Source organism: Nerophis lumbriciformis, linkage group LG23 (genome assembly GCF_033978685.3).
Source record: "Nerophis lumbriciformis linkage group LG23, RoL_Nlum_v2.1, whole genome shotgun sequence".
In the NCBI taxonomy this organism is placed as follows: domain Eukaryota; kingdom Metazoa; phylum Chordata; class Actinopteri; order Syngnathiformes; family Syngnathidae; genus Nerophis; species Nerophis lumbriciformis.
Genome location: NC_084570.2, coordinates 26,419,161 through 26,431,242, shown reverse-complemented (window position 1 = coordinate 26,431,242; position 12,082 = coordinate 26,419,161). Strand labels below are relative to the sequence as shown.

Here is a 12,082-nt window from a genome sequence, read left to right as displayed (position 1 = left end):
TCACGATATGCAAATATGGTGGTTAGATTCAAAATTATTCAACACCCACTGAAAACTATATTGACTCATTTCTTAGTCCAAACTGTAGGGTTTGAAAGCAAGTATAAGGCCTCAGAAAAATCTCAAAAACATCGAGCCAGCCAGGAGTCGAACCTAGAATCTTCTGATCCGTAGTCAGACGCGTTATCCATTGCGCCACTGGCCCGTTGAATTAAATTGCAATTTTAATAACTTTATCACTATCAACGTTCCGGTGGAGTTTTATTGAGGTTTAGAAAAGTGTTTTAAAGATTGTAGAGAAATGTGTTTAAGTCCCGTCTGTTGTAGACTCCAGTCTACAAAGCCCTGTGCCTGTTAAACATATATATATATATATATATATATATATATATATATATATATATATATATATATATATATATATATATATATATATATATATACATATTTATATATATATATATATATATATATATATACATATTTATATATATATATATATTTATATATATATATATATATATATATATATATATATATATATATATATATATACATATATGTATGTATGTATGTATGTATATATACATATAGATACATATATATATATATACATACAAAAAAAAAAACACACACACACACACACAGAACAGTTCAAATACAGAACAAATGATGTCTCACCTACTGGGTGACACTTTCTTGTCCAAAGTGCGGCCCCGGGGCCATTACAAAAATATTATTAGATATTATAAAAGGTTTAATGTAATGAGAAAATGCTGCAATGTGGACACAAATAACACAAGTTATTTACATGAAAACTTTCATTTAAAAAAATAATAAAAACTAAGAGTCGCCGGCTCGACCTGAAGCTGGTCTCGAGATTTCACCATTGAAAGTAAAATAAGAATAAATATTGAAATGTGACTTTTTTTTTTTTTTTTTCCCTTTTATGAGTGAGGGCATTTAGTCTAATATTTTATTTTATAACTGTCAGTGTTCAAATAATAATAGTGATTCACAAGCAATGTTTGGTTAAGAATCAAATTTTTTACTATTAAATATTAAATTTTGGAAAATGTTATGTTTCATATGTTGTGATTTTGCCATAAAAACAGGGTTTTCTGTGGGAAAAAAAGGTTTATAAAAAATATAAAACTTAATGGCAATTGTTAGATCTGAAGTTATTCTGTAGACATTCAAGTATTGAAAGTTTAAAATAAATGTATTTAACATATTTGTAATACTTTAATGACTGAGAACCTTTTGGGTCTCCGGGATCTTTAACATTCACCAAAACTGACGGGATGCCCTGCTGGCTTTGAAAATGAAAAATATCAAAATGGCTCCCACATGCTTTAATTTTTCAGTGTACGGTCCTCAGTGGAAAAAAATGTTGACACCCCTGTCATACAGCAAAGCTCAGTGTTTCTTAAACATAGGGCCGCCATTGTTGGGCCGCGAGCGCCCACCAAAAAAATAGCTGTCCCTCAGGTGTGGTCCGGTACTCAGTTGTAATACAATCTTCCGCCACTTGTGGCAGTAATGACAATATCAAACAGAAGAAGTCAGGAGCTCAAGTCCTGCAGAAAGTTTCTTAAGTGCAAAAATTACGACCAAAGTGGTAAAGGTGTATTCTCATTTTCACTTTAATTTTATTGAAAATTTAGTCAAAAAACATATTTAATATTATTCATTATTAATTTAGTTTATTTATTTGAGATGGATAGATAGATGGATAGATAGATAGATAGATAGATAGATAGATAGATAGATAGATAGATAGATAGATAGATAGATAGATAGATAGATAGATAGATAGATAGTACTCTATTGATTCCTTCAGGAGAGTTCCCTGAGGAAAATTTAAAGCATTAGCACTAAATAATTGTATACACTTTTTTTTGTGAGTCCCTTCCCATGCAATTATCAAAGGGATTAAAATGCGGTTTCATTTCATTTGACAAGGTTTATCCTGCTAAAGTGTAAGTAAGTTAGATCAAGTGAAAAATGACTGCAAAACCCTAAACCAGTGAAGTTGGCACGTTGTGTAAATGGCAAATAAAAACAGAATACAATGATTTGCAAATCCTTTTCAACCTATATTCAATTGAATAGACTGCAAAGACAAGATACTTAACGTTCGAACTGGAAAACGTTGTTATTTTAAGCAAATACTAGCTAATTTGGAATTTCAAAAAAGCTGGCACAAGTGGCAAAAAAGACTGAGAAAGTTGAGGAATGCTCAAAAACTTATTTGGAACATCCCACAGGTGAACAGGCTAATTGGGAACAGGTGGGTGCCATGATTGGGTATAAAAGCAGCTTCCATGAAATGCTCAGTCATTCACAAACAAGGAGGGGGCGAAGGTCACCACTTTGTGAACAAATGCGTGAGCAAATTGTCGAACAGGTAAAGAACAACATTTCTCAAGGAGCTATTGCAAGGAATTTAGGGATTTCACCATCTACGGTCCGTAATATCATCAAAAGGTTCAGAGAATCTGGAGAGAAATCACTGTACGTAAGCGATGATATTACGGACCTTCGATCCTTCAGGTGGTACTGCATCAAAAAGAGACATCGGTGTGTAAAGTATATCACCACATGGGCTCAGAAACACTTCAGAAAACCACTGTCAGAAACTACAGTTCGTCTGACGAGTCCACATTTCAAATTGTTTTTGGAAACTGTGGACGTCGTGTCCTCTGTACCAAAGAGGAAAAGAACCATCCGGATTGTTATAGGCGCAAAGTTCAAAAGCCAGCATCTGTGATGGTATGAGGGTGTATTAGTGCCCAAGGCATGGGTAACTTACACATATGTGAAGGCACCATTAATGCTGAAAGGTACATACAGGTTTTGGAGCAAGATATGTTGCCATCCAAGCTACATTATCATGGATGCCCCTGCTTATTTTTGCAAGCGTGGCTTCATAGTAAAAAAAAATGGGTGGCGCAATGTGAAGCCTAAAATACCACAACGGAGACCTCGGACTGTTGAACAACTTAAGATGTACATCAAGCAAGAATGGGAAAGAATTCCACCTGAAAAGTTTCAAAAATTGGTCTCCTCAGTTCCCAAATGTTTACTGAGTGTTGTTAAAAAGGAAAGGCCATATAACACAGTGGTAAAAATGCCCCTGTGCCAACTTTTTTGCAATGCGTTGCTGCCATTAAATTCTAAATTAATGATTATTTGCAAAAAAAAAAACAAATTTCTCAGTTCGAACATTAAATATATTTTCTTTGCAGTCTATTCAATTGAATATAAGTTGAAAATGATTTGCAAATCATTGTATTCTGTTTTTATTAACAAATTACACAACTTGCCAACTTCACTGGTTTTGGGTTTTGTAATTCAGTTTTAATATTTGAGAGGGCCCGCAGGTACTGTAACAGTCGGTCCCCAAAGTCAATAAGGTTAAGAACCCCTGGTACAGTTGACATTTTACTTTTTTCTCACAAGAGGGTGCTGTTTGTGTACTTTCCTCAATTTGCAGAAGACAGGAGAAACAATTCCTAAAGTATGAGGTACTCGTTTTGAAATGGAAGAATATGATATTATATTATATGATATATAATATTTAAAAAAAGTCCCATGCTTGGCTGAGTGCAGTATTTCGTTTGCTCCGCCCAAGTTGTCCATAGGAGGTGAGGCTGAGAGGAGATGCATCTGGAGAGAGAGAGAGAGAGAAGGGGCTGAGCCTCCTCCTTCTCCTCCTCTCCAAACATCACAGGTATCATTTCTGCAGACCGGAGAAGAAGCTGACTGATGAGTTCTTTCCTCTCCAGAACATGTGGATGATGCGCTGAAGGATCCACAGAGTGAGAGCGACTTCCAAACGTCCATCTGCAGCAATACTCCACGGGGAATAATGTGGATTATCGTGGCTGTTCTCCTGACGACGGTCGGTCCCGGCTGGAGCTGGGGATGCCAGCTGCCGAGTGACTGGAGGCCCCAGACGGAGGCGTGCCGTGCCGAGCTGGCGGAGATCATCGTGTTCGCCAAGGTGCTGGCCCTGCACAAGGAGCCTTACAACTACTTGCCCTGGCAGCAGGACACGGACCTGCTCTACTCGGCCGAGATCGAGCTGCTGTGCGACCAGGCGTGGGGCAGCATGCTGGAGGTGCCTGCGGGCTCCAGGGTCAACGTCACCGGCCTGGGCTACTTCCCGTGTTTCTCCTACAGCGTGACCCCCAACAACAACTACTACTTCTTTGTCAGGTGGGGAGCCCGCGCTCTGTCTTCTGTTATTGATTCATGTTGCTGACGAATGGTTGCCATGCCAGGTATGCAGCTACAGTACACACGTTTTTTAGTGACGGAATGATAAAAACCTAATTGAATGCAAACATTTTCATTTAAAAGGTAACATGGATTTCAAAAGTTTTTCAATCAGGACTCTATAAAAAGACATTAGGCAGTATAACTTCTTCAAGTTTACTGTCATCTTGTGGGCAATGTGAGTAATTCAGATTAATGACCATGAATTACGCATCAAAGATAATTAGGCACAGTATTTTTATATATAACCCAATCCAAATAAACCAAGACAAAAAGTCGACACACAAGGTCACACATAACACAACCTGCTTACTGAACTTTGTGGATGTTATAGAACATGTCCAAGCAGAACACATAATTCAAATTACACTCGTTTAAAACCCCTGCAATGCATGATGGAAAAATTGCACTCTCTCCACACTTATCCATGTTTGGGGTATTTTAGCGATTTGTTATTTCTGATTGATTACAAAACTTTAAGGAGGTTGTCACGGAAATAAACAAGGTCGGGGTCGAACTTTCACTTACTCCTAACATCCAATTATATTAATTATTAGTTATATATCCACTATATATTAATATAATATGTATATATACATAATATACATACACATGTGTGTTTATATACATACATATGTGTATATACATGGGTATATATACACACATATATATCCACACGTGTATACACACGTGTATTAGGGGTGTAACGGTACGTGTATTTGCATTGAACCTTTTCGGTACGGGGGTTCCGGTTCGGTTCGGAGGTGTACCGACCGAGATTCGACACGGACATATTAAGTAGCGTAACGCACGTTGTTTAAACAATGCACACCGAGGCACAACAACGGCATGCTAGCAGCTAACGGGCTACGATAGACTGACCATGCGTCCTCTTTTCACCGGACATGTCCTCTTTTGCGGAGCTGTCAGGGCGGAGTTTCTTAAATGCCTCAAATGTCCGGCATTTTGAGTTAGGGTTGCGTGTATTTTCAATGTACGTTCAGGGTTAAGAAGGGGTTAAAAACAAAACAAATTGTGCGCGCAGCAGCATTTGTGAGGGAGGGGCAGAGACAGAGAGAGCGAGAGAGTTATGATTAACGCGCATGCGCCGCCAGGCTCTGCTTTTTATCCATAGATTTATCAGATTTAATTTTTTATTATCTATAGCAGGGGTGTCAAAAGTGTGCCCCGGAGGCCATTTACGGCCCACAGCTAATGTTTTAAAGGCCCACGGCACATTCTAAAAATACTATTAAAATTAAAAAAAACATAACAAAAGTGAAATAAAAAAGCTTAAAGTTTAAATGTAATTTAGAAAAAAATTGCAATGTTGACTAATAAAACAAAGCTGTTTTTTTTTTTCAAACTGTCATTGCTCAAAACATAATATTGAATCAAAATCAATGTTATTATGAATTATTGACCTATCCAAGCTTCAAATATCAAATATTCCACTAAGAAAAAATATTTTTGGTAGAAGATTTAGCAAATTTGGTAAATAAATAACCCAAACATTTATATTTTTTTGTTTTCTTACTGTACCGAAAATGAACCGAACCGTGACCTCTAAACCGAGGTACGTACCAAACCGAAATGTTTGTGTACCGTTACACCCCTAACGTGTATATGTACATACATAAATACACACACACGTGTATATCTACCTACATATATACACACACATGTATATATACAAACATATGTATACACACACATGTATATATACATGTATATGCACACGTGTATATATACACATGTGCATAAATACATACATACAAACATATACACACATATATATACACATGCATACATACATACATATACACACATGTGTATATATATACATACATATATATATATATATATATATATATATATATATATATATATATACATATATATATTTATATATATATATATATATATATATATATATATATATATATATATATATATATATATATATATATATATATACACATACATACATATACACACATGTGTATTTATATACAAACATACATATATATACACGTGTATTTATAGACATACATACATATACACACATGTGTATATATACACAATTACACGTATATAACTGAATTACAGTGCATGATGGGTGATATGTATTGTTATTATACTATCCATTCAAACTGGATGTCATGAATTCTGAAAAAAGTAATTGATAGGAAAAATATTTTTAGATGAAGAATTGTATGCAGGGCTGGACGTTTAATCTAAAAACAACCAACATCCACATTTAAAGCTTCTAACCAACAAAAAGAACGGCTGTGTATTAGTAGATAAAACAACAAGCTATTCTACGATGACAACTGTGTGCAGCACAGTTAAAGCAACATTCATAACCTAAATACCGGTACTTGGACAAAATATACACCCACAAAATTCCAGAGTCAGATATTCAAATAAAGGGAACAAGGTCGATGTGCATATCTAAAGAATGTTGGGGTTTGCAGGCCAACAAAATTAAAAATAAATAGAAATGTGTCCAGTGGGTGTTAGTGAGATGAATAGTTTGAAGAATATTGCTGTAAAAACAGTCAATAGTCACTCTCTGATTTGAAGTGTTATGTATGTATGTATGTATGTATGTATGTATGTATGTATGTATGTATGTATGTATGTATAAACTCTGCATGCATGTATAATAATGCAGACGATCAACATACCAACAGTCCATGGCCACTCTTTGATTTGTACCCGACATTGAAAAGAGTACAGTATGTATGTATGTATTCATGTATGTATGTATGTTGTATGTACGTTTGTATGTACGTATGTTTAAACTCTGCATGCATGTATAATTATGCAGACCAGCAGCATACAAACAGTCCATGGTCACTCTTTGATTTGTACCTGACATTGAAAAGATTTGTACCTGACATTGAACAGAGTACAGTATGTATGTATGTACAGTATGTATGTTTAAACTCTGCATGCACGTATAATTGTGCAGACCATCAGCATACCAATAGTCCATGGTCATTCTTTGATTTGTACCTGACATTGAAAATAGTACAGTATGTTAAAAAGTTAAAGTACCAATGACTGTCACACACACACTAGGTGTGGCTGAATTATTCTCTGCATTTGACCCATCACCCTTGATCACCCCCTTTATATGTATAATTATGCAGACTAGCAGCATACAAACAGTCCATGGTCACTCTTTGATTTGTACCTGACATTGAAAAGAGTACAGTATGTATGTATGTATGTATGTATGTATGTATGTATGTTTAAACTCTGCATGCACATATAATTGTGCAGACCATCAGCATACCAACAGTCCATGGTCACTCTTTGATTTGTACCTGACATTGTAAAGAGTACATTATGTATGTATGTACAAACGTATGTATGTATGTATGTGTGTTTTAACTCTGCATGCACGTATAATTATGCAGACCATCAGCATACCAACAGTCCATGGTCACTCTTTGCAGCGCTGATGAAAGCCACTGCTTGAGGATAGGGAGCTTGTGCAAACCAACAGGTGTTAGCAATTCTTCCTTCACCTTCTGCTCCGTTACTCACGGGGATGACAAGTAAGATATCGAGAAGGAGCGCAGAGAAGCGTTCTCGATGCGTATTGCCTTTTGCAGTCGATATAATCCAACACGTATTTCTCTAACGCTTCATACAGACGGACATGTGTGAACATGCTGTTTGAGCAGACGTGGCTTCCCTCTGTTGTGCTGCTTAAAACATCAATGCGTCACATCTGCCATAACAATCCGGGCCTGCAATAAACCACCGGGTCTTTTGTCGCCATCCAGTAGGGCTAATGGGGAGAATTGTGCAACTTCTAAGAAGAATGAATAGCCTGCCAGTTCTTAAGTGCGTTATCTTATTTTCTGTTTGGACAATTACACTTTGCCTGAAGAACATCTGAAAAAACGACGGGGTGCATGCTTTATCAGTATCATGCAGTATCATACTTCAAACCCCGCTTCGAAAAGCTGTTCAACACAAAACGTGCTCATTGTAGCCATTGATACCGACTTCCTCATTTTGATAATAAACAATTTTTTAAATGTTGTTTCGTCGGTGAAAGTGTTTTATATATTTATATATATCAAATAAGTTGCGGTTAAAATTACAGATACCACACATAGAGGTGATGATAAGTTACGAACAATTTTCTCCTACGTCATAAGATGTGGGCGTGGCATGGTGCCAAACATTGCCCGGATGATTCGCCAAAAAACAAGAAACATTAATAACCCGGCTCCAAAAATTCTGATCTTGATCTTATTTGGTAGACATGATGATGTTGACGACAACTTGAAGTGCCGGATGGGTCAGTGCCTGTTCCTACCTATTCGTAGTGGGCGGAGCCAAGCATTGAATTCTGCCCCACGCCATCCCCAAACTACAAAACCCAAAACCAGTAAAGTTGGCACGTTGTGTAAATCGTAAATAAAAACAGAATACTATAATTTGCAAATCCTTTTCAACCTATATTCAATTGCAAAGACAAGATATTTAGCGTTCAAACTGGAAAACGTAATTTTTTGCAAATATTAGCTCATTTGAAATTTGATGCCTGCAACATATTTCAAAAAAGCTGGTACAAGTGGCAAAAAAGACTGAGAAAGTTGAGGAATGCTCATCAAACACTTACTTGGAACATCCCACAGGTGAACAGGCTAATTGGGAACAAGTGGGTGCCATGATTGGGTATAAAAGCAGCTTCCATGAAATGCTCAGTCATTCACAAACAAGGATGGGGCGAGGGTCACCACTTTGTGAACAAATACGTGAGCATATTGTTGAACAGTTTAAGAACAACATTCCTCAACGAGCTCTTGCAAGGAATTTAGGGATTTCACCATCTACGGTCTGCAATATCATCACAAGGTTCAGAGAATCTGGAGAAATCACTGCATGTAAGCGATGATATTATGGACCTTCGATCCCTCAGGTGGTACTGCATCAAAAAGCGACATCAGTGTGTAAAGGATATCACCACATTGGCTCAGGAACACTTCAGAAAACCACTGTCAGTAACTACAGTTTGTTGCTACATCTGTAAGTGCAAGTTAAAACTCTACTATGCAAAGCGAAAGCCATTTATCAACAACACCCAGAAACGCTGCCGGCTTCGCTGGGCCCAAGCTCATCTAAGATGGACTGATGCAAAGTGTAAAAGTGGTCTGACGAGTCCACATTTCAAATTGTTTTTGGAAACTGTGGACGTTGTGTCCTCTGGACCAAATAGGTTCGAGCATTAAATATCTTGTCTTTGCAGTCTATTCAATTGAATATAAGTTGAAAATGATTTGCAAATCATTGTATTCTGTTTTTATTTTTTTTCACTGGTTTTGGGTTTTGTATTCTATTTTATTGTATTTTATTGTATTTTATTGTATTGTATTTTATTTTGTATTTATTTATTTATTTATTTATTTTATTTTATTGTATTTGTGTTTTTTTCTACATTTGGATGCCTTTTTGAGGCCCTTAACATGCATGAAAAGTCCCCATATTTTACAGGCACGTCAAGTATGGCGACATTTTTTGATTTTGGGAAAAATTGACATTTTAAAATTGGCTCTTAGGCGCCGCCTTTAAAAATAGAAAAAAATAGCCACTTTGACCAGTTTTAAGAATCGGCACGAAAATTACAGAGCCGTCTATCACGACGGGACGCACGTAAGAATCTCAGGAAGCCATACCTAAAAACAAGCAGGAATTCGGCCATCTTGGACAACTTTGACAAAGCATGATTGTAAGGTAATATGATTATTCATTTAGTTATGGTCGTTAGACTGGATGTGACGAGTAGCGCTTTTATTGTGAAGCCGGACGTATGTGACTGGTATGAGACGAGGTGTCTTGACATGTTTTGATAAAAATGACTCCTGCCTTCCTGTCTACCATCTTTTTTCTGCTGAGCTTTTATTTTATTTTACTAAAGCAGTTTGTGTGGCAATCTAGATTTGATGTTTTCTAGGCACTTAACTGTAATCCAAACACGGAAGTGAAGCTCCTTCAGACACGACAATAAAATAGACTTGTCTTGTCGGTAGAACGGCTCTGGATCTGGTATTTCCATAACGTCCCATTTCTTTGTGCATTTCTGCTCGCTATTTTCCAGCTCATGTCTCAACAATAACGGAACACCATAACGTTTCCCCACGCTACGGAATGGACCAAGGGTCGAAAAGGAGCCAGGACGCATGCGCGGTAATCGCACGTCAAAAACTTTTGCGCCAAAAATGTATAGTTAGCGTTATTAACCCCCAAAATACTTGCTGAAATGTGACTCCTACTTTGCATGAGACACACAAAGATCAAGTGATTAGGGTCTCGTTCTCTTCACAATCTCCAGCGGACAAGCGTCTCCGGTCCAACCAAATGTCGGACACGTAAAAATAGCCAGATTCCAATCAGTCATGAGTAAATGTTCCCAAGACAGGACACATCTGAGCCGAGTATGGAGAAAAGTGAAAGCAGCAATCTTGCTTGGGATCTTTCAGCGGGACAGATTGAGTGTTCTGTCTGGTTCTCATGTGCCCTGTGAAAACATTATCTTATATGTTACCCCTTAAAGATGTCAGGCCAATGTAAACATTCGACTGCAACAAATGGGAAATGCTATACATCAGGAGTGTCCAAACTTTTTGACTTGGGGGGCCACATTGGGCTCAAAGATTTTGTCCGGGGGGCCGAAAGCCGACTGCATGCTAGGTAACATATATATATATATACACACACATATATACACATATATATATATATATATATATATATATATATATATATATATATATATATATATATATATATATATATATATATATATATATATATATATATATATATATATATATATATATATGTATACTGTATATACATATATATATATATATATATATATATATATACATATATATATATATATATATATATATATATATATATATATATATATATATATATATATATATATATATATATATTAGGGTTGTCCCGATACCAATAATTTGGTACTGGTATCAAAATGTATATCAATACGTTTTGATACTTTTAAAAATAAAGGGAACTACAAAAAATGTCAATATTGGCTTTATTTTAACAGAGAATCTTGCAATACAATAAACATGTTTTCTATTGCACTCAAATAACAATTTTAGAAGGTTAAAATAGAAATGAAAAGGCACATTGTGTTTTTCTTGTTGCACTCAAAGAATAATTGACAATTTTCCATATTACATATAGTCTGCCATAATCAAGGATTAGGTTAGAATATAAAAAAAAAGCTTGATTTACATTATATTAAATGCTTCATGATTTATGTTTGCCACTCCTGGTCTGTGTTTTAAAACAATACAATTATTAGTAAGTACTAAAAACTAAACTATGGATAAATGTACCCAGATAAGCCGTGTAGCAGGTAAAACACACATCTGTTAAAAATAAAACACTAAAAATATAGTAATTTCACTTGCATTAGTTGACTGCTAATTGGGCAGTTTTAACTCTGCTAATATTTGGCATCAAGCCAAGCAGCTGTGAGCACAGCAGGGGAGCTGGTTAACTCATAAAAGTAGCGTGTGTGTGTGTGTTTGTGAGAATGGCAACGTGTTGTCTGAGTGACGTGAGTGAGTGAGTGAGTGGGCGAGTAAAGAGAGAGAGCGGTAACGTGTGCACTGCGCAGTACAGTGATGAACCGGTCTGGTTGTGTCCTGCAAAACTAACAATAAAGCAACCAGATTGTCACAAATCGGCGGCCTCAAATTCTGACCGGAAAGCGGAGCTTAGCAGACCT

General features: G+C 36.3%; 1 protein-coding gene and 1 non-coding gene across 2 annotated transcripts in view; one reads left to right on the top strand and one right to left on the bottom strand.

The window, feature by feature from the left end:
• Positions 1-132: 132 nt before the first annotated feature.
• On the bottom strand, positions 133-205 carry trnar-acg (transfer RNA arginine (anticodon ACG)). Its single transcript has one exon. It is a non-coding gene; the product is annotated as a tRNA-Arg (tRNA).
• Positions 206-3,741: 3,536 nt separating this feature from the next.
• Positions 3,742-12,082, top strand: part of ccdc3b (coiled-coil domain containing 3b) — a 52,001-nt gene continuing 43,660 nt past the window's right edge. The window contains exon 1 of the mRNA XM_061984889.1: positions 3,742-4,224. Within this exon, the coding sequence (XP_061840873.1) occupies positions 3,875-4,224 (350 nt within the window). The 5' untranslated portion in view covers positions 3,742-3,874. The remainder of the gene's footprint in view (positions 4,225-12,082) is intronic.